Source organism: Saccopteryx bilineata, chromosome 1, assembly GCF_036850765.1.
Source record: "Saccopteryx bilineata isolate mSacBil1 chromosome 1, mSacBil1_pri_phased_curated, whole genome shotgun sequence".
Lineage (NCBI taxonomy): Eukaryota > Metazoa > Chordata > Mammalia > Chiroptera > Emballonuridae > Saccopteryx > Saccopteryx bilineata.
This window is the reverse complement of record NC_089490.1, coordinates 351,503,914-351,527,708: the sequence shown is the minus strand read 5'-3', so window position 1 is coordinate 351,527,708 and position 23,795 is coordinate 351,503,914. Positions and strand designations below refer to the sequence as shown.

The 23,795-nt window shown below is 40.7% G+C and overlaps 1 protein-coding gene across 6 annotated transcripts in view; it reads left to right on the top strand.

Annotated features, from left to right (window-relative positions):
• LOC136318453 (tripartite motif-containing protein 5-like) overlaps positions 1-23,795 on the top strand; it is a 90,330-nt gene that overhangs the window by 50,552 nt on the left and 15,983 nt on the right. The window contains exons 1-5 of one of the 6 annotated variants that reach the window (XM_066250780.1): positions 5,558-5,680; positions 11,295-11,782; positions 12,483-12,578; positions 13,517-13,747; positions 20,634-20,764. The exons of 2 other annotated variants lie outside the window; for them this stretch is intronic. In XM_066250780.1, coding sequence (XP_066106877.1) covers positions 11,360-11,782; positions 12,483-12,578; positions 13,517-13,747; positions 20,634-20,717 — 834 coding nt within the window. In that variant the 5' untranslated portion in view covers positions 5,558-5,680; positions 11,295-11,359 and the 3' untranslated portion in view covers positions 20,718-20,764. Of the gene's footprint in view, positions 1-5,557; positions 5,681-11,294; positions 11,783-12,482; positions 12,579-13,516; positions 13,748-20,633; positions 20,765-23,795 lie in introns of those variants that run through there. 3 more of the 6 variants (XM_066250775.1, XM_066250777.1, XM_066250776.1) reach the window with 3 other exon arrangements.

Below are 23,795 nucleotides of genomic sequence, written 5' to 3'. Positions count from 1 at the left end.
TCAGAGAAAGGGATTGACAGGAACAGACAGATAGGAATGGAGAGAGATGAGAAGCATCAATCATCAGTTTTTCATTGCAAGACCTTAGTAGTTCATTGATTGCTTTCTCATATGTGCCTTGACTGCGGGCCTTCAGCAGATCGAGTAACCCCTTGCAGGAGCCAGCGACCTTAAGTCCAAGCTGGTGAGCTTTTGCTCAAACCAGATGAGCCCGCACTAAAGCTGGCGACTTCAGGGTCTCGAACCTGAGGCCTTCGCATCCCAGTCCGACGCTCTATCCGCCTGGTCAGGCGACAAACTTTTCTTAGAGAAACCTACAATATAAATTAGGATTGAGTGCACAGAGCCCACATTAAGATCTAGAAGGGTAATTAATTGTCTTAATAGAATGTGAAGGGCCTGAGAAAGGTATACACATGCACATTTATACTTCTGTATACACATACCCACATCATTATGAATATACAATTAAATGTATAATTATATAGAGGGTGTCTTTATCAAAGTTGAATTTCAAAAATATCAGAAAAGAAAGAATTACTATCAGGAATTTGAAAGTATTTATAAATTTATGAGATATGTCTTAGTGTCCACAGCTAATGAGAGGAGGAGGCAGGATTATGGGTCCTTTTTTCTACAGCCTAGATGTTTTTTCTGCAGTTGAACCCCCAAGAAAAGTTAGAAGCTAAATTTCCTACAATATAGCGTAGGAAGGAAAACTTAAGAAATGCTGATTTACAGGAGGACCTAGAGCATCATGGGAAAATTTTAGGTGCTAGGAGATATTGGTTGATGGGTCCAATCCATGTATCCAGGAATAAAGAAGAGGCTACTCCTGATAATGAATTAAATTATTTTGAATACTTAATGGCCAGGGTGCTCTTACAGATGACATGTTGTAGAGAGTGAACACTGCACAGCTTAGAGCAGTGTTTCCCAACCTTTTTTGTGCCATGCCCCACCTTAACCTTTCTAAAATTTTTATGTCCCCCCCTATGTAACATACATAATTTTTAACATTAAAAAATTGATTTGTTCACTTAATAAACATAAATGATAGGTTCTAGGAAGAAATCACTATGAAATTGTTAACAAAACACAGTAAGTAAAATTTAAAAACATATAATGAAAAACAGAAATTTAAATTCCAAATAATTTTAATACAGATTTTTCTATATTAATTTATTATTTTAATTTAGTGTGATCCTTGCGCTTGATGCTTGCTGCACAGAGATTTTATATTAGGTTCCAATTTGGTTAGCTTTAGTCTCAAGTCTCCACGTTGTGTTATATCCAGCTGATTTCTTTTTTTTACCAGTAAATCATTTACAGCACTAAATCCACATTCAGCTAAAAATGAAGATGGAAACGATAGCAATAGTTTTCTTGCACATTTGGTTGAATTTGGGTATTAAAATTTGATATTTGATATTAAATAAAACTTTAACTGCCTCATCATTTTGCAATTCTGTGAGTTCTTCTTGATACTGCATATTTGATATATCAGACAAATCCACTAACATTGGCTGCATCATCCATGTTGGGAAATCAATTTGTTTTAAATCAGAAAATATTTCTTTTAAATCAGCCGATAGAACATTCAAATGATTGACAATAACAAGTAAAGCGGTATCAGTTACTTCACATTTTTGGAGCCAATAAAACTGTTTAAAGTTTTTGTTGTTAATATATTTCTGACATAACTCAATATTGATAATGAAACCAAATATCTTTGCTTTTGCATCGACAAGAGTTTTATTTGTTCCCTGAAGTTGCTTATTTAATATATTTAGTTTTTCAAAGATATCGGCTAAATAACTCACAAATGCTTTACCATCTACTGTTAACAGATACTTCATTTCAGGTTTGTTGCTTAAAAAATCACTAAGAGTATCAAACAGTTCCATAAATCTTTTCAAACAGTTTCCTTTAGATAGCCATCTTACTTCAGTATGAAGTAAGAGTCTCACATGGTCTTCATTTTGTTCTTCACAAAATAGCTTGAAAAGACGCTCACATTTGGCACTAGCTTTAATAGCATTAACACACTTTATTACTGTATGTAATACTTCATTCAGAACAGGCGAGATGTTTTTAGCTACCAAGTTTTCCCTATGAATAACACAATGCACAAGAATCATTTCTGGATTCGCATCTTTCATCAATTTTAAGCAGCCATTTTTCTTGCCCATCATATTGGGAGCACCATCTGCAGCACAAGATGTTATATTTTTCATTGGTATATCATTGACATCTAAGTAGTTTTTTAGCTTATTATATATATCTTTGGAGGTAGTGGTGCTTTCTAATCTTTTACAGAACAACATTTCTTCAGCAAAATGTCCTTTATCAATATATCTTAAGTAAGTTATCAATACTGCCTCACTGTCTCTCAAAGTTGATTCATCCATTTGCAAGGAGAATTTTCTTGCTTTCAGCTTTTCAATAAGTTGTTTTTCAATATCCTCACTCATTTCGTCTATTCTTCCGCTAACAGAATTGCTACTGAGTGGCACAGCTTTTACATCTTTGTCATCTTTTTCAAGAACCGTTTTAAGAAATGCTGATATTGACGGTTTTATTAAATTCTCTCGTATAGTGTGATTTTCTCCAGTTTTAGTGATGAATAAAGAAATTTGATAACTAGCCTCAAGAACACGATTATTAGTTGAAGTATGAGCAGCAAATAGAGACTTTAATGTTCTTTTTTCAAAATTTTTCTTTAAAGTTTTAAAGTAACTCAAATCTGAATTAATATGAGCACAATGTTTTGCCTTCAAATGCACCTCAAGATGACCTCGTTTCATTGATTCGTTGGTCAAGCATTGCTGGCATAAAAGACAAAAAGGAATCCGCTCATCGTGAACAGCGGGTATGAACCCAAATTTTAAATATTCCTCCGAATATTGACGAGTTTTTTTCTTGCTTGCACCACTCATTTTACTATGGGCTATAATAAAAATAAGATCATTTAAAAACTAATATTAAAATATGTGTTAAAATATATTCAATGTGACATAGAGTAAATGTATACTAAAAATTCATATTTATTTAAATGTATATAACACATTTACTACACTACCACCGCAAATCAAAAGGTATCTATATTTTTTCCACTTGACAAAATTTTCTGGAAAGTTATGCTTCTAAAATTAAAATTGTCGTGCATGCACTATTATAGCCCCAATAATATTTATAAAATATTAGTGCTTTCTAGCCCCGAAGCAAGAAGTACTTAAGAAAGAGTTTAATATTGATAAAAATAAAATCAAATACTTACCAATTATATCTATACAATATATATATATGTATATTTATTAAATCAACGGGCTTTTACAACAGTTTTGACTGACACTTATTTCAAATTAACACCAACTGAATGATGTGAAACACTACAGAAGTTGCGATGGGCCAATTAGGTGAGAATAACTGCATTGTTTAGTGAGTTTTTAAAACATCCGGGGTTCCCCGCGGCAGACGGCACGCTCCGCGGTGAACCCAGCACCAGTTTACTTGACGACGCCAATCACCCAGTTGATATTTTGGTCTCGTCAAACGAAATTATACTTAATAATTATTTACCGCAATTATTTAAGAATTGCATTTTTTGTTAAATTTGGCACCGATATCTAGCATTGCATTTAAATGGCCTGGGGCTAAAGAGTTAAAGTCCTGTGGAGTCCATTTTTAAATTGCCCCCTTAACTATAGAATTGCCCCCCTGTGGGGCGTGGGCCCCATGTTGGGAAACACCGGCTTAGAGTCTTAGACCCTTAACTTTCAAATTGGATAGAATTTCATAACCGTACTGATATTGCTACTTACTGGCCCTTATTAAATTAAATTGAATGAAGTTTCTCATCAGAAAGAAAAATACAGAGAATAACATGATAATTGTGAAATTTAAGAAATAGAATGTTTGCATTAACTTTTTCATTTCCTAATATATAAGCAAGGGTTCAGATTGATGTTGATTGCTTTTCTATGTGATTTGAAATAATGATTGATAAGAATGAATGCTAGTCTATTTGAATATTAGTACCTTTCTTATGCTTTCAAATAAAATAACTTGATTTAAAAACCACATCATTTTTATCTTATCTTTTTGCATAATAAATATTTCTATTTTTAAATTTCCAAATATATTTTAATTATGGTTTTCTAGTATACTATTCTAGGTTATAATCTGTTTTCTCTAAACATTCACTTTAAATTTTCTATTTCTGTTATCAATCATATTGTCTTTCTTTCTTTTTTTTTTTTTTTGTATTTTTCTGAAGCTGGAAACCGGGAGAGACAGTCAGACAGACTCCCGCATGCGACCGACCGGGATCCACCCGGCATGCCCCCCAGGGGCGACGCTCTGCCCACCAAGGGGCGATGCTCTGCCCCTCCGGGGCATCGCTCTGTCGCGACCAGAGCCACTCTAGCGCCTGGGGCAGAGGCCAAGGAGCCATCCCCAGCGCCCGGGCCATCCTTGCTCCAATGGAGCCTTGGCTGCGGAGGGGAAGAGAGAAACAGAGAGGAAGGAGGGGGTGGGGGTGGAGAAGCAAATGGGTGCTTCTCCTATGTGCCCTGGCCGGGAATCGAACCCAGGTCCCCCACACGCCAGGCCGACGCTCTACCGCTGAGCCAACCAGCCAGGGCCATATTGTCTTTCTTATGGTAAAATGACTTCATATGAGATATAACCAGTTAAATTTTCAAGCTGTTACAGTTTATCAGGGTTAAAGCTTCAGTAAGACAAAATGGATACTTCCTAGAGGTTCACAGTATAACATTCTGCCTATAGTAAACTATATTGTGTTGTGCATGTAGTAATTATTTTTTATTATAAGACAAACTCTTATTTTTTCATAGCTACTTATCTGTTTAAGTACTGCAATATCATCTTTAAGTGAATAAGCTAGATATAAGTTGATTTGACATTCTTCTTTATTTTTATAGCAATTCTCTCTCATGAGAAAGTCTTTTCTCCGCCTGCCCAGACATATCTCCATTTTCAGGTATTGGTCACATCATTACTCTCAGTGATAGAGGCAGGGTCAGCAGTCTGTATGGGCCCCCTCTGCAATGACGTATGTATGTCAATGTTGCCCTTTCCTGGTCAGCCTCACTCTCTCCAGGGAGCTGATGGGCTGCAGTATCCTCAGAAATGAGTAAGCCTGTGTTCCTCCTTCATTAAGAGCAGGAAAAATGCAATGGTGGTGAGTGTTTTTGCAGCACATGTCTTTTCGCTTTTTAAAAATTTATCTTCCTTTTATTGATATTAGAGAAAGAGGAAAAGAGACAGAGAGAGAAACAGAGACAGAGGCGATTGGATGTGGGGAGAAACATCAGTTTGTTGTTCCATTTATTCATGCCATCATTGTTTGAATGTTGTGTGTGTCCTGACCTGGGATCGAACCCAAATTTGGCATGTAGGGAGGAAGCTCTCACTGAGTGATACAGGCACAAAGCCTTCGTATTTCTCAGGGGCTTTGGTGAAGGCCTCCCATTGGTCTATAGATGTTCTGCTCTCTGCTGTTCCCCAGAGAATTTTAACTTTCATTTTCACCCTTGTCCTCAAGAACTCCTGTGGACTTCAAGCCTCTGGTTTGGAGAGGGAATAGTGATCATGTCTGCCCCTTAGGCTGGAACTCTAGAACAAGTGAATCGGCTTTTTACCCTGAAAGATTGTGGTGAGTTTCCTCTGTGCTCTGTGCAGTTTCTCAGGGGTAGTAGCCTGATAAGAACTGTGCCTTCTTTTGATCAGACAATGGGGCAACGAAACACATCATCCACCTCCTTCAACCTAGTCAGCAGAGCTAGGAGATTAATGGGAGATCACTGAGAGGGCTGCCAGAGTCTAATGGCTGCTGTGGGACCTGAGCAAGGTGGCAGAAGTGGCTCCTGTCCCCATGGTGTGGCAGGGCTGATGCCCCTGGGAGGGCACTGGGTGCGGTCACTCTCCAGTCAGCTCTGGCAGAGGGGCTGCAGCAGCAAGATGGGGAAGTACACCAAGTGGCTCTTACTGGTTACAGGCAGATGCAGCCCTGAGCTGGCAAGGTAGGGGGTGGTCGCCAATGAACCTCCTCCCCACCCCCACCAGCTCCACCACCACATCTCTGTCTCCAGAAAAGGGTACTACTCCTTCACACGTGGTCTGAGGCACTTCTCTACTTTTGCTTTTGTGCTGGTTCCTGGGACATTTCCTGTAAGTCCTTTAACTCCTGAGAATTAGGCTTTAAGACAGGAATCTTAGGGGGACAAATATAAGGTGATGGAAAATGATTTGACTTTGGATGGTGGGTATATAACATAATCAATATTTAAAATACTAAAGAAATGTTTACCTAAAACCTGTGTACTCTTACTAATCAATGTCACTGTGTTAAACCTAACTTTCTAAATAAGGATTTAAAAAAAGAGGAATTTCCTGTTCCCTAAACCCCTAAGGATCTCATGGGCATAAGTTTGCTGGATTTTGAGGACAATTTGTGGGCTCAGCTCTCTGGTGCAGTACACCAGGGTTAGGGAGCCTGATACGGGGCACAAACCCACAGGTTCTCAAGGATGGTCTGGGCATTGGTGATATTCCTGCAGCGCAGACACCACTCATGTTCCCACACCCAATCCTTGCCTGCTGTGGAGCACTGGAGTCACTGGGCAGGTAGGGTGGGGTTCCCTCCATGAGTGGGGCTTCAGGTTTCTCTGAACTTCCCTCTTCTGTGTCCTGGGCAGCAGCTGCTTTGACTTTAGTTCCTTGTACCCCACTGTGACAAAGTTCTGCAGCTCCAACATGCATGCTTTGCTCCTCCCTCTTCTATAGGGTTGTATGGCCAGAGACTGCTGCCATTGTGGCTATGCAGGTTCTCATTGCATTCAGGGAGACAGTAAAGAAACAGTGGTGCCAAAAATGGTGGGCCATTCTCTTTATTAAAGTCTCCTACAGGTGGACAAGCAAACTGAAGGGAAGATCGATTTCCACTCATTCAGAGCTCCCAGAACCCTGGTGCATTCTTTGGTTCCACAACCCAGAAAATCTTCTCCAGTGACTCGTGGAATCAAAGGTTCCCACCAGCCCCAGCTGAGCTCTTAAAGCCCTTCAGCTCTGGTTCCACACCTGCACTCCTTCTCTCCTGACAAAATACAGGCTGGGGAAAAAAATGCCTTGTCCAGCAAACATTAGCAATACAATGGCCCCTCCCAGGCAGAAAATTAATCCACAATTTGCAATCTGCTGCCCTGAGGACAAGCACCACAGCCTTTCACAGATTACATACACATGGCGCTGCCCAGGCCAATGCAAAATATAAGCAAGCAAACCTAAAAAACGCAATATACAAACTGATTTGTTCAATTAAGGTATTGATAGGTCTCAGGATGAACTGGATCTTGAATGGGATAAGAAATATTTGCTTGCCCTACACCCATGTTTAGACCATTCTGGAGTTATGAACACAGTTAGATCTCATTTAAAATCTATCCCTAATTCAATGTCTACCTGTGATCTGCTGTTCATCAAAACCTAATCTGGAGCAGTCTCTGTAGCCAGAAGCTAACAGCTTATGGTCTCTGGGCTATTTTCCCAATTCTACACTGGATTCATCTAACATACCACCAAGCAAAGGCAAAGCTAACTCTTTCTCCCTCTTCTCTGATGATTAAACATGGATAACTTCTTTTGCTTCTGGAAAAGAAGCCCTAAGTGTTAGACAATCGAAGAAGTGCCATGTGTCAGGGTCACTGCAGGCTCATGTGATACTAAAGGCCCAGTAGTTTTCTGTGCACCCAGCCGCACTGGCATTTTCAAACTCAGACAAGGTGGTGCATTTTTACAAACAAGCCGCTTCCTTCACCTAAAACAGTTTTCCTCTCTCGTATGCCATATTTCCTTTATTTTTGGTTCTGTTCTACCTTTATATTTTCAAGTAGGAATTGTTGGACGACCTTTTATCTGACCATTATTTGATTGCCCAACAACATGTATACATCTGTTGGGCAGATAAAATGTATTATGCTCACTTTGTTAAAGAGGCCGTTGCCCAGGTGATATTAATGTGTGTTGAGAATTGTAGCATGAGGCTTGGTTTTGGGATTAAGCCTTTCCCACCCTTTTTGATGAGGGGTGGTACAATCCAATCATGCCTCAGAGAAGTGACTTTGTATTAGAGACTTCCCTATTTTGTATATTGGATTAGAGGTTGTAAAGCTACACTATAAAATAGGGGTAGAACGGGAACTTGTCTCTTGGTTCCTGAGATTAGCAAGAGAGAGCAGAGGAGAACAGAGAAAGGCCACGTGGAGGAGGCCAGGAGAAGCAGCCAAGATGGCGGAGTGCTGAGTGAGATGCCAGTTTATGCAGAGTTTGTATCTGGGATAAGGAAGGAGATGGGGAACTGAGGAGAATAAGGCTGGTGAGCTAGAAACCTTTGATTCTAGGAAACTCGGATAAGTCAGTGGCTTTGTGAGCACTGAATGTGACTGGGTTTTTGGAGCCCAGTGTGTATTTTTTACTTGCCCGCAGGGTGCAAGCTAGGATTAAAGGCTATGGCCCACCAGTTTTTGGCTCCATGGTTTCTTTACCGACTGTCCGAATCCAATGCGAACCTGCATGGGCCAGGCTGCTCTGATGGTGGCCCTGGCCGTGCCTCCTGGCTTTACAACGTCTCTAGCAGTGTTTTTAACATCCGCTTGTTTCTAATATATGGCTGATTATATTACTATTACTTTACAGGTAGTGTCAGGGTCATAGTGGTTTAAATACTCCATTTAGACTCATTAGTATGTTGATGTGTATTAGTTTAGCTGTTAGCATGTTGCTGGTCAAATAAGTTTGTAAATATGATATATGTTTGCTAGCTTATAGTTTGCATTGAGTGTGGGGGATAGGCTGTAAGCAGGAAGGGTCGTTTTAGCCTAAGGCTTAGTTTTAAGACTAAGCTTTTCCCCACACCCTTAACTGTTGCATGATGTGGGATGGTGCACTATCATGAGGAATCCCAATTATGCCTCAAATAAGTGACTTTGTATTGGAGACTTCCTTGTTTGTATATTGGATTAAAGGTTTTAATTTCTACACTATAAAATGGGGCAGTGGAGCCCATGCAGGAGGAGAGCCGAAGAAGGCCATGTGGAGGGGAAGAGAAGTGTCCAAGATGGCAGAGTGCTGAAGGAAAAGCCAGTTTGTACAGAGTTTGTGCAGAGAGAAGAAGATCGAGCACAGAGGTGAATAAGGCTGGTTAGCTAGAAACCTTTGATTCTAGGAAACTTGGATAAGTTAGTGGCTTTGGGAGCCGTGAATAAAGAGGGAAGTGTTTTCACACTGTGTGTATTTTTTGCCTGTCGGGTGCAGCTAGGATTAAAGGTAATGGCCCACCAGTTCTTGGCTCCGTTGTTTCATTACTGTCTGTCCAAATCAAATGAGAACCTTCATGGGCCAGGTGGCTGTAATGGTGGCTGTGGTTACTGGCTTTACACATGTGATTCATAGTCATTAAAAATTAATGATCTTGACTAAAATTGGGAGACTATTATCACAAGCTGATACTGATTTTCTCTGTGTTTCTATTTTTTCAGGTATGTGATGTGTGATCATATGAATATGTTTGTACTGTCTCCCTCTGACCGTCCACATACATATACACCTTTTGGCTCTTGTCAATGTCTTTGGCATATTTACTAGCCAATGCTAAATTTCATCATTTATAATGAAGGAATCCCCAGAACCTCCTAAATTACCTGTTTGTTTATGATTAACTTTAATGAGGTAGGAAAATGCTTCTGAAGAGGGACCTGAATATATTAGGTTTATATGAATATAAAATGATAAATGATCTTTGAAAGTCACACACTGTTTCTGTGTACAGGTCTGATAAAGGGTTTACTCTTGCCACATACACAAACACATAGCCACAGATTATGTCATGATAATAGCAATCATTTCAAACATACAAGAAATGATGGCAATGGTTACAGTGTAAATATGCAAATCAGAGCAGGTCTTTCTGATAAAGAAACATGTAAGGAGAAAGTTAAGGATGAGAGTAAGTCCTACTAATAACAGGGCAGCATTGCATACTGAGAGAATAGCAGGTAGAAAAACCGCGACGCAGAAGTGGTTCGGTGCTTTTACTTTGAGGGTGTGTTGCGCATGCCAAAGAAGCAAGAGAAAAGGTGGGTCACACAGGATCTTAGTAGAAAGACCTAAGATCATTCTTTTATTCAATAAGAGTAAAGAACAATAATAGACATTGCAGAGGAAAATAAAATTTGTCATGTCAGATGAATTAAAAGTAATTAAAATGATTATAAAAAGTTTTTTTTTTTTTAATCAGTAATCATGTCTCTCTTTGTTTTTGTAAAGCCAGTAGCCAGGACCAACATCACAGCTGCCTGGCCCATGCAGGTTTGCATTTGGTTCGGACAGATGATAATGAAACAATGGAGCCAAGAACTGGTTGGCTAGCTTTAATCCTAGCTTGCACCCAGCAGGCATGAAATACACATATTGGGAAAACACTTTCCTTTCCTTTCAAGGCTCCCAAAGCCACTGACTGATGCTAGTCGAGTTTCCTAGAATCAAAAGTTTCTAATTCACCAGCCTTATTCACCTCTGTTCCCCATCTCCTTCTCTTTGCACAAACTATGCACAAACTGGCTTCTTCTTCAGCACTCTGCCAACTTTACTGCTTCTCACCTCCTCACATGGCTTTACTCTGCTCTCCTTTATAGTGTAGAAATCCAAACCTCCAGGGGTCTCAAACTCGCGGCCCGCGGGCCGCATGCGGCCCGCAGACTAATCCACGGGATTACTTAATTTTATCCAAAATATTTTGAACTTCGTGGATTAGTCTGCGGGCCGCACAAAATTGTTCGGCGGGCCGCATGCGGCCCGCGGGCCGCGAGTTTGAGACCCCTGCAATCCAATATACAAATAAGGAAGTCTCTGATGCAAAGTCTGAGGCATAATGGGATTACTTGTTATAGTGCATCCTCCCCCACCATAGGCATAATGGGATTACTTGTTATAGTGCATACTCCCCCACCATAATACAGTCAAAGATGTGGAGAAAAGCTTAGTCTTAAAACTAAGCCTTAGGCTATAAGGATTCTGCCTGCTTACACCCTGTCTCCCAAACCTAATGTAAACTATAAGCAAGCAAACATATATATCATATTTGCAAACTTATTTGACCCAGAATCTTTTTATCTTTTTTTTTTTGTCCCTCAATATTTGTTCTTGCCCTGTCCACAGTTATTATTGATGTATGCCTAACTTTCTTACTCTGCCTTCTTTTAACCTTTATTAAGAAGCAGGAATCTGTGAGCAAAAGGAGCCTCAGGTCAAGACAGATAGGAGCCGGAGAGCAGCTGTGATGGCTTCAGGAATCCTGGTGAACATAAAGGAGAAGGTGACCTGCCCCATCTGCCTGGAACTCCTGAGAGAACCCCTGAGCCTGGACTGTGGGCACAGCTTCTGTCAAATCTGCATCACTGCAAACAACAAGGACTCCGTGAATGGGCAAGAAGAAGGGGGCAGCTGCCCTGTGTGCCGAATCAGTTACCACCCTGGGAGCCTGCGGCCTAATCGGCATATGGCCAACATAGTGGAGATGCTCAGGGAGGTCAAGCTGAGCCCAGAAAAGGAGCAAAAGAGAGATCTCTGTGTGCGCCATGGAGAGAAACTCTGGCTCTTCTGTAAGGAGGATGGAAAGGTCATTTGCTGGCTTTGTGAGAGGTCTCAAGAACACCGTGATCACCATACATTCCTCATGGAGGAGGTTGCCCAGGAGTACAAGGTAACAGACCAGGATGGGGGAAAGACATGCAGAAAATGGTACTTGATGGGAAATCTCCACTTTGCGTTTCACTCTAAGGACCTTGCCACCAGAGCCCAGAGCCTGATCACTTTTCTTCCTATGCTCACCTTCTAGTACCTGAAGGACATTTCTGCGCATACTGCCTAATTACAACATGATGAGCAGAGTTTAAACCAGAAGCAGATATTTTTATATTTTGTCTTAATAGGTGGAGTTTAGTTGCACAAGCAAAGTTCTCATTTCCCTTTTGAACAGGAGGGGTAACTGTGCAGCTGGGTAGATATAAACCTGAGTTCTCCCTTACTCATCCTTTTTCTTTTAAGACAAAGAGAATCAGACTTCTCTGTATATCTTTTTTCTTTTGTATATGAAGTGATAGTAATTTATTTATTTATTTTTATTAATTGAATTTATGTGCTTGACATTGTTTCACAAAACCACACAGAGTTCAAGTGTATAACTCATTAAAACCCCTCTTGACAATGGCATGTTGACCTCTATCATCTGAGTCTTAAAAAACTCATTCACTACTGTAGCTTTCCTTCAAGTCACAGATTCTTAGAGTTGTTGTCAACTCTAATCTCTTTAGAGATCAGACTGATTTCTTCCCAATGCATCCTCTACATTGATGCTGAGAAAGCCCATATCTTGACTTGGGTGTGATTTTTCTCTCTCTCAGGAGAAGCTCCAGGCAGCTCTGGACAAGCTGAGGACAGAGCAGCAGAATGCTGAGAAGTTGGGAGCTGACATCAGAGAGGAGAAAACTTCCTGGAAGGTAGGAGGATATGCTTCCTGAGGTAGACAGGAACCTGGGCAGGACCTTGGGAGTTAATCACAAAGAGCTCCCTTCCTCTTTGTTCCCTGAGTTGATATGTCCAGTCATTGATTAGGCATTCTTTATCTTTTCTCTGATAGGAGTAGGGCTGAAAATAAACATCTCACAAATTAACACAAATATTTGTAGATTGTTATTCATAGAGAATCTGGTGAGGAAGGCTAGTGTATTCTTTATAAATTTATGTCAATAGTTGGATTCTTTTTATTTTTTTTACAGAGACAGAGAGAGTCAGAGAGAGGGATAGATAGGGACAGACAGGAATAGAGAGAGATGAGAAGCATCAATCATCAGTTTTTTGTTGCAACACCTTAGTTGTTCATTGATTGCTTTCTCATATGTGCCTTGACCATGGGCCTTCAGCAGACCAAGTAATACCATGTTCAAGTGGGTCCACTCTGGTGAGGTTTACTCAAACCAGATGAGCCTGCATTGAAACTGGCGACCTCGGGGTCTCAAACCTGGGTCCCTCCGCATCCCAGTCCGACACTCTACTCACTACGTTACCGCCTAGTCAGGCAATATTTTGAGTCTTTAACGCTTCTAGAGGTCATGGCGCTGTCCCTGGTGTTTAATGTTAGAAAGAGGGGGGTCAGGAGTAATGCAGGGTGACATGGCTGTCCTGGGCAGCTTTGTGATAGTTATGCTACACCCAGGTGTCTAATTTTGGTTCAGAGTTAACCTTTATAATTTAAACTTGAGTCCATGGTTTTTGGAATATGATAAAGAGAAAATAATAGCAAAAGTGAGCCTCCCCAAGAATTGCTCCTGTGCTCTATTCCTTTTCCTTGTGAGAACTCCCAAATTAAATAATTCTTTTGTTGGCTTTACCTCTGCCTGATAGTATAAATCCATTTTTATTTTTCTCAATCCTAAAGAGTCATTTACAAAGTGAGAGCCAGCGTGTTCAGAAGTGTTTTCAAAAATTGAGAGATATCCTGGACAATGAAGAGCAGATTGACCTGCAAAAGCTGGAAAAGGTTGAGGAAGAGATTCTCTGTGACCTGGAACAGGATGAGAGTGAGCTGGTCCAGCAGAGCCAGTTGGTGAGAAATCTCATCTCAGATCTGGAGCATCGGTTGCAGGGGTCAACAGTGGAGATGCTGCAGGTAGGACTTGAGAGAAAAGCTTAGCATCTGAACTTGAGGAAAATAAAGTCTAATTTTCCTTCTCTACTGTGTGCTTATGCTTTTCCTGGTGACACTGAGGTTCTTTTGGTCTTAAAATACCCTTCCTGCATCTCTAATTATAGGCATATTTAAATGTATGAATTCCCAAGGAAAATCTTGTTTATAATAATGTATGAATTACAGTGCAAAATCTGACCATGGAGAGAAGCTTCATTGTATCCAGTTATATTCTATAGGGCTTTGTATTTGTGTTTTAGCCTAGAAGTATTTTTAGATTCCATTTCATGCTCCAAGAGTTTTGTTTTATTTTATTTTATTTTAATTTATTGGGTGTACACAGATTCTAGTGTCCCCCAAAGTCCTCCCCCCTCCCACTTTTTCCCCATCACATCCCCATAGCCTCCTCCCCACTACACCCTCCTCCCCATTTGGCTTTTCTGCTCTTATCCCATCCTATCTTCCCCTTTCCCTCTGTCCACTTTCCCTTTGGACCCTTTGATCCCGTCTCTTCTGTTCCTCAGTTCATATTGTTCATTGGATTCCTCAAATGAGGGAAGTCATATGGTATTTTTCTTTCTCTGCCTGGCTTATTTCATTTAACATAATAGTTTCCAGGTCCATCCATGTTGTCACAAAAAGCAAGATTTTTTCTTTTTCATGGCCCCATAGTATTCTATTGTGTATATGTACCAAGGCTGTTTAATCCACTCATTCACTGATGGATTCTTGGGCTGTTTCCAGATCTTCGGTATTGTAAACAATGCTGCCATAAACATGGGGGTGGATTTCTCCTTTTGAATCATTGATGTGGTGTTCTTGGGATATATTTCTAAAAGTGGGAGGGCTGGGTCTTAAGGCAGTTTTTAATTTAATTTTTTGAGGAAACTCTATACTGTTTTCCATAGTGGCTGAACTAGTCTGCATTCCCACCAGCAGTGCAGGAGGGTTTCCTTTTCTCCACATCTGCGCCAGAACTTATTCTGTGTTGTTTTGTTAATGAATGCCATTCTGACAGGTGTGAGGTATTATCTCATTGTGGATTTAATTTGCATTTCTCTAATGATTAGTGATGTTGAACATTTTTTCATCTGCCTATTAGCCATCTGTGTGTCCTCTTTGGAGAAGTGTCTCTTCATTTCTTTTGCCCATTTTTTGATTGGATTGTGTATCTTCCTGATGTTGAGTTTTAAAGTTCCTTATAAATTTTGATTATTAACTCCTTATCAGACGTATTGTGGAATATGTTCTCCCATTGTGTGGTTTGCTTTTTTATTTTGTTCATATTGTCTTTAGCTGTACAAAAGTTTTTTAGTTTGATGTAGTCCCATTTGTTTATCCTATTCTTTATTTCCCTTGCCCAGGAGATAAATCAGAAAATATATTGCTTCAGGAGATATTGGAGAGCTTATTGCCTATGTTTTCTTCTAAGATGCTTATGGTTTCACAACTTACATTTAAGTCTTTTATGCATTTGGAATTTGTTTTTGTGAATGGTGTAAGATGGTGGTCTAGTTTTATTTCTTTGCAGGTGCTGTCCAATTTTCCCAACACCATTTGTTAAAGAAACTGTCTTTACTCCATTGTACGCTTTTACCACCTTTTTCAATATCAATTGTCCATAAAGGTATGGGTTTATTTCTGGGTTCTCTGTTCTGTTCCATTGATCTATATGCACTTTCTTATGCCAGTTCCAAGCTGTTTTGAGTACAATGGCCTTGTAGTATAACTTGATATCAGGAAGTGTGATACTTCAAAACTTTATTCTTCTTTTTCAAGATTGCTGAGACTATTCATGTTCTTTTTGCTTCCGTATAAATTTTGGAATATTTGTTCTATATCTTTGAAGTATGTCATTGGTATTTTCATAGGAATTGTATTGAATTTATTAATTTCTTTGGGTAATTTGGACATTCTAATGATCTTTATTCTTTCTAACCATGAACACATTACATGCTTCCACTTGTTTGTACCTTCCTTGATTTCTTTTATCAATGTTTTATATATGTCTGAGTGCAAGTCTTTAACCTCCTTGGTTCAATTTACTCCTAGGTTCTTTATTATTTTTTTGTTGCAGTAGTGAAGGGGATTATTTTCTTAATTCCTTTTGCAGACAGATCATTGTTGGTGTATAAAAATGCCTCTAATTTCTGAGTATAAATTTTTTATCCTCCCATCATGCTGAATTCATTTATCAAGTCCAGTAATTTTTTTACCACAACTTTAGGGTTTTTTATGTACAGTATCATATCTTCAGCAAATAATGATAGTTTTACTTCTTCTTTTCTAATTTGGATGCCTTTTCTTTCTGCTTCTTGTCTGATTGCTGTGGCTAGGACTTCCAAAACTGTTGAATAAGAGTGGTGAAAGGGGGCACCCCTGCCTTGTTCCTGATCTGAAGTAGATTGCTTTTAATTTTTTCCCATTGAGTATGATGTTGGCTGTGGTTCTGTCATGGATGACCTTTATCATGTTGAGGTATGTTCCCTGTATTCCCACTTTGCTGAGAGTTTTGATCATAAATGGGTGCTGGATTTTATCAAAATTTTTTTGCATCTATTGATATTATCGTGTGGTTTTTCTCCTTCCTTTTGTTTATGTGATGAATCACATTGATTGATTTGTGAATGTTGTACCAGACTTGCCTCCCCAGAATAAATCCCAGTTGTTCGTGATGTATGATTTTTTTCATGTACTGCTGTATCCGATTTGCTAATAGTTTGTTGAGAATTTTAGCATCTATATTCATCAGGGATATTGGCCTATAGCTTTCTTTCTTAGTGTTGTCTTTGCCTGGTTTTGTAATCAAAAGTATGCTTGCCTTGGCCCTGGCCAGTTGGCTCAGTGGTAGAGCATCGGCCTGGCGTGCAGAAGTCCTGGGTTCGATTCCTGGCCAGGGCACACAGGAGAAGTGCCCATCTGCTTCTCCACTCCTCCCCCTCTCCTTCCTCTCTGTCTCTCTCTTCCCCTCCCGCAGCTAAGGCTCCATTGGAGTAAAGATGGCCCGGGCGCTGGGGATGGCTCCTCGGCCTCTGCCCCAGGCACTATAGTGGCTCTGGTTGCAACAGAGCGACACCCCAGAGGGGCAGAGCATCACCCCTGGTGGGCAGAGTGTCGCCCCCTGGTAGGCGTGCCGGGTGGATCCCGGTCGGGCGCATGTGGGAGTCTGTCTGACTGTCTCTTCCTGTTTCCGGCTTCAGAAAAATACAGAAAAATAAAAAATAAAATAAAAAAATAAAATAAAATAAAAGTATGCTTGCCTCATAAAAGGAGCTTGGAAGTTTACACTCCTTTTGAATTTTTTGAAATAGCTTGAGAAGGATAGGAGTTAGTTCTTCTTTGACTGTTTTGTAGAATTCACCTGTAAAGCCATCTGGGCCTTGGCTTATGTTTGTTGGGAATTTTTTGATAACTGTTTTGATCTCATTTGTTGTAATTGGTCTATTTAGGTTTTCTGATACTTCCAGAGTGATTTTTGAAAAATTTTATTTTTTGAGAAATTTTTTTATTTCGCCTAGGTTGTCTAATTTTTTGGCATACAGTTCTTTGTAGTATTTTCTTAAAATCCTTTGTATTTCTGTTGTGTCAGTTGATACTTCTCCACTCTCATTTCTAATTTTATTTATTTGACTCTTCTATTTTTTTCTTGGTGAGTCTGGCTAAGGGTTCATGGATCTTGTTTACTTTTTCAAACAACCAGCTCTGGTTTCATTGATCCTCTGTATTCTTCTTTTAGTCTCTATGTCATTTATTTCTGCTCTATTCTTTATTATTTCCTTTCTTAAACTTCCTCTGGGCTTTACTTGCTGTCCTTTTTCTAGTCCTTTTATTTGCAGGGTTAAGTTATTTATTTGAGCTTTTAATAGCTTCTTAAGTTATGCCTGTAATGCTATGAACTTCTCTCTCAGAACTGCTTTTGCTGTGACCCATAGATATTGAGTTATTGTATTCTCATTTTCATTTGTTTCAAGAAAATTTTTTATATCTTCCTTGATCTCATTGTTTTCCCATTTGTTATTTAATAACATGCTGTTTAGTTTCCAAGTGTTTGAGTGTTTTTTAGTTTTTCTATTATACTTGATTTTTAGTTTCATACCATTGTATTCAGAGAAGATGCTTGATATGATTTCAATCTTCTTGAATTTGTTGAGGCTCATTTTATGCCCTAATATATGGTCTATCCTAGAGAACGTACCATGAGCACTTGAAAAGAATGTATATTCTTCTGCTTTAGGGTAAAAGGTTCTGAAAATATCTATTAAATCCAGTTGATCTAGTGTGTCCCTTAATTCTGCTGTTTCTTTGTTAATTTTCTTTCTTGAGGATCTATCCAGTGATGTTAGTAGGCTACTGAAATCCCCTATTATTATAGTATTGCTATTGATCCTTTACATCCATCAAAGTCTGCTTTATATATTTAGGTGCTCCTATATTAGGTGCATAGAAATTTATAATGGTTATCTCTTCCTGTTGGATTGTTCCCCTTATCATTATGTAGTGACCTTCTTTATCCCTTACTATAGGCTTTGTTTTAAAGTCTATTTTATCAGATATAAATATTGCTACCCTAGCTTTTTTTTTATTTCCATGAAATATTTTTTTCATCCTTTTAATTTCAGTCTATATGTATCTTTTTTTGAGGTGGGTTTCTTATATACAGCATATATATGGTTCCTGTTTTCTTATCCATTTAGCTACCCTATGTCTTTTGATTGGAGCATTTAATCCATTTACTTTTAAGGTTATTATTGATATGTAGTTGTGTATTTCCATTTTTTTCTTTAAATCTACCTTCCCCTTTTACTAGATTTTTTTCCCCACACTTTGCTCTGTCTACAGCAGGTTCCTTAACATTTCTTGCAGTATTGGTTTGGTTGTGATGAATTCCTTGAGGTTTGTTTTTGTCTGGGAAGCTTTTTATTTCTCCTTCAATCTTAAACAATAGCCGTGCTGAATAAAAAAGTCTTGGTAGTAGGTTCTTGTTCTGCATTACTTTGAATATTTCTTGCCATTTCCTTCTGGCCTCAAGTGTTTCTGTTGAGAAGTTGGATGTCATCTTTATGAGGATTTCTGTGTAGGTGATAGACTGTTTTTGTCTTACAGCTTTTAGTATTATTTCTTTATCTCTTAGCTTTGGTATTTTGATTATGATGTGTTTTGTTGTGGGTTCCTTTGGGTTGTTTTTTATTGGGGTTTTCTCTGCTTCTTGAACCTGTGTGACTCTTTTCTGCATCAATTTAAGAAAATTTTCAGCTATAATTTCTTTGAACAGGTTCTTTATCCCTTGTTCTTTCTCTTCTCCTTTAGGACTCCCTATTATGCAGATATTGTTTCTCTTCATGTTGTCACAGCGATCTCTTGAGTTTCTCAAACTTTTTGATCTTCTTCTCTTTTTGCTTTTCTACTTTTATGTTTTTGCTTATCTTGTCTTCTAAGTCGCTGATTCGATCCTCTGCTTGATCCAGCCTGCTTTTAATTCCTTCGAGTGTAGTCTTCACTTATGATATTCTGTTTGTCATTTCTGGGTTTTTTTTATGACTTCAATGTCCTTTTTGAAGCTTGTTATCTCTTTATTTAGGTGTTCATTATGTCCATCCATTGTTGCTCTAAGATCTTTGAGCATCCTAACAATTATTATTTTAAACTCTGCATCCGGTAAATTGGTTAATTCCATCTCACTCAGTTTTATTTTTCTGAGGATTTCTCTTGTTGACTCATTTGGATTGCATTTCTTTCTCTTCCCATTTTGTAAATACACTCCTCCTTTGGGTACGTTCTTTGTGTAGCTAGCTGAGTCTAAGGTTGGTATTGTCTACCTCCAATTTTCAGTTGTGTTGTTTCTAGGTGTTTTGGGGTTGGCATCAGCTGCTGTTTGTAATTTGCTATGGACTGCTTATCTGCTATAACTATCCCTTTTGCTATTTGTTGGCATTTTTTTTATGTCTTAGCTGGGTCATGTGTGAGGAGCCCTTCCTTAAGCTACCTCTCCAACAAGGGTGTTTAGTTTCTGAACTAATGCTCTCCATATCTGACCACTAGATGTGCCTGCCCTGGACCTCCCTGGCCAGAGCCTGGAGCCGATCGGTGGGGGTCATTTCCTATGACTGGCTCTTATCTACCTTTTTGGAGCAACAGATGATCCAGATCTTGTGGCTGCCTCTACTGGGCCCAGGTGCCATTGTAAATATCAGCCACACTTCTAGGCTAACTTTTATCTATACTTGGCCTGGGGTAAGTTCCTTTGAAAGTTCAAGTTCTCCTAAGTTACACTTTCTCCTGCCTCTTATTGCTGGCTACTTATTGGGCTCAGTAGTATAATTCATTGATTAGGTAAAGTATTGGATGTGGCTTGCCCCTTAGCCTCAGATGACTTTTATCCAGATTTTTTATTGCTATATTTTGTTTTTTTTTCCCCCTTCTTTTTCAGCACTCAAAAGTGTGTAATGGTTTCAGAGGTCCAGTGAGTGTGGCCTCTGTGCTTTCAATGTGTGGTCTGTTCACCAGCCCCCTGCCGCTGCTGTTGCCACCTTGGGCATTTGGGTTTGGGTGTTTCCAGTGCCAGCCTGCCTCTGTGGCCAGGGCTTTCGCAGTGCAGTCCCTAGTGGGCCCATACACACCCGCTTGGACTGATCCTGAGGTTACTCGGGCCCCAGCCACTGCAAAGGGTGGACTCATGCCATGAGCCAAGTGCGAGCTCAGACATCTGCAGCCGCTTTTCATGGCTTCCGCCACTGCGGGCAGCGCATGCGTGCCCCTTTGGACCGCTTTTGCTGTTGCCAGCTGCTGTCAAGGATGGGCCCAAGTCTCAGACATGATTGCGCACGAACTCTGACTTCCGCAGCAGCCACTGTGTCCTCTGTCTCTGCAGGTGGGCATGCGGGCAGCTGTTCCTACCACTTCCGCTGTCGTCTGGTCGCCCTTTGCATCCAAGGACAGGCAGAATTGTGTGTGAACTTGGACCTTCTCATCTGCCACTGAGACCCCTGGCTCCATGGGCTGGCCTGTGCAAGTCTGCAGTCTGACCACCTCCATAGTCTCCTGGGCACAGCTGCGGGTGGGTTGGCAGGCTCACTTCCACCTTTGCAGTGACCGCTGCTGTCCTCAACCCCACGAGTAGGCCCACGCGTGACTGCTGGAACCGCACTGGCTAATTCAGCCACGCCTCTCTGCCGCCGGCTGCCCACTCCCAGGGAGCACTCAGCAGCATGGGGGGGGTGTAGTTCTGACGCCAGCACTCACTGCCTGTAACTGTAACATGTTGCCTGCCTCTAAGTGCCCCTTTGCTCTAACTGGGGTGGAGGAGCCTCCAGTGGACTGGGTAATTTCTTCTCTTTGCTGTTGTTGCTGCTCCGAGGAAGAATTTTCACTTTAGATTTGGGGCGTGATTGAGCCCAGGCGTTAAAGTGTCCATCCCTCAGATTGTCTCCAATGCTGCCTCCAAGACCATTCTCTCCCTTGGCAGCTCCAGTCCTCACAGCGCTGCCTGTTCCTGGAGCCTCAGAGCAGGTGGCTGTGAGCAAGGCTCTCCGTACCGTCCCTTTAATGAGCCTGGTTTCTAGAGTTCTGTCTCCTCTCAAACAGTATCTAGGCTCCTTTCTCAGTCAAGTCCAGTCCGTTCAGCCCTTCCAGGCTCCAGGGCTCTAGGCTGGGAATCCAGTTCTGGGGCTGAGGACCCACAACCCACAACTCTCCCAGCTCTCCTCCCCACCGTGAGAGTCCCTACGGGCCACCACTTGCTCCCTGGAGTAAGGGAGCCCTTTCTGCGTCTCTGCCTTTCCTATCAGTCTCAGTGTGGGTTCTTTGGTGGTCCTCAGCTATAGAATCTTCTTTGTTTAGTCCAAAGTCGGCCTTTCAAGATGACTGTCTTGGCCCTGGCCGGTTTCTCAGTGGTAGAGCGTCGGCCTGGAGTGCGGGAGTCCTGGGTTCGATTCCCCGGCCAGGACACACAGAAGGACCACCCATCTGCTTCTCCACCCCTCCACCTCTCCTTCTTCTCTGTCCCCCCCTCTCCCCCCCACCCCCTGCAGCCAAGTTTCCATTGGAGCAAAGATGGCCCGGGCTCTGAGGGTGGCTCCAATGGCCTCTGCCTCAGGCACTAGAGTGGCTCTGATCGCAACATAGCCATGCCCCAGATGGGCAGAGCATCGCCCCCTGGTGGGCGTGCTGGGTGGATCCCTGTCAGGGGCATGCGGGAGTCTGTCTGACTGCCTCCCCATTTCCAGCTTTTTTTTTTTTACATTTCATATATCAGGGTTTTTTTTGTTTTTTGGGTTTTTTTTTTTTTTTGGTATTTTTCTGAAGCTGGAAACAGGGAGACAGTCAGAGAGACACCCGCATGCCCCTGACCAGGATCCACCTGGCATGCCCACCAGGGGGCAATGCTCTGCCCATCTGGGGCATCGTTCTGTTGCAACCATTGCCATTCTAGCACCTGAAGCAGAAGCCCTAGAGCCATCCTCAGCACCCGGGCCAACTTTGCTCCAATGGAGCCTTGGCTGCGGGAGGGGAAGAGAGAGACAGAGAGGAAGGAGAGAGGGAGGGGTGGAGAAGCAGATGGGCTCTTCTTCTGTGTGCCCTGGCTGGGAATTGAACCTGGGATTCCTGCATGCCAGGCCGATGCTCTACCACTGAGTCAACCAGCCAGGATCTCATATGTCAGTTTTTGATAATGCACATTTTTGTAAAAATTGGTCCATTCTAAATTGTCAGATGTGTAAACATGAAATTAGTCATTATAATCTCCTATAAGCTCTTTCATTTTTATTGTAGTCACAATAATGTTCCCTCTTTTACTTCTAAATGATGGTTTGTTTTTTGGGGGGTGTCAATTTAAGTAAGATTGGTTAATTTTTTGTTGATTTTCAAAAACAAAGTTTATTTTTTTGATTTATCTAATTTCAACCTTTCTATATCATTGATTTCTGGCTCTCAATTATATAGGTTCCTCTGAGTGAGTATATCTATATGCACATCCATACACGAATGTGTGTGTATTGTTTAACTTGCTGTTTTTTTTTTCTTAAAGTGGAATTTAGACCACTGTTTTTATACAAACATTTTGTTATCATTTTAAGGATAGGAATAATTTGTTTTAGTATATTCCGTGCTTTTGGATTATTGTATTTTCAATCAGTTCATTTTATATTCAAATTTTCTTTGTGATTTGTGCTTTTGTTAACCGTTACAATATTTGAAACTGTGTTAATTTACAAACAGTAGTTGACTTTTTACATTTTTTTTTGCTGTGTATTTTAAATTTAATTACCTAATCAGAAAACATGTATTTTATTATTTTAGTCTTTTATATGTATTGACACTTGCTTTATAACCTAAAATAGCATATGCCCAATTTTTTATATGAATTTGAAAAGAATGTGGTGTGCGGAGGACCCAGGTTCGATTCCCGGCCAGGGCACATAGGAGAAGCGCCCATTTGCTTCTCTCCCCCCCCCCTCCTTCCTCTCTGTCTCTCTCTTCCCCTCCCGCAGCTGAGGCTCCATTGGAGCAAAGATGGCCCGGGCACTGGGGATGGCTCCTTGGCCTCTGCCCCAGGCGCTAGAGTGGCTCTGGTCGCAACATGGAGACGCCCAGGATGGGCAGAGCATCGCTCCCTGGTGGGCAGAGTGTCGCCTCATGGTGGGCGTGCCAGGTGGATCCTGGTCAGGCGCATGCGGGAGTCTGCTGACTGTCTCTCCCTGTTTCCAGCTTCAGAAAAATGCAAAAAAAAAAACAACAAAAAAAAACCAAAGAAAAGAATGTGTATTGTGCATTAATTGAGTGACAAGATCTAGAAATGCTAGTTATATTGATCTGGTTTATAATGTCGGTCATGTGCTCTACATTCTTGATCCTTTTATTATTCATAAATTTGATATTTTTTTCTTCTTCTTAAGACTAACATTTCTTGTAATACTGGTTTGGTGGTGATGAACTCTTTCAGCTTTTTCTTATCTGGGAAGCTCTTTATATCTCCTTCAATTCTAAATGATAGCCTTGCTGGTACTTGCTTTTGATCACCTTGAATATTTCA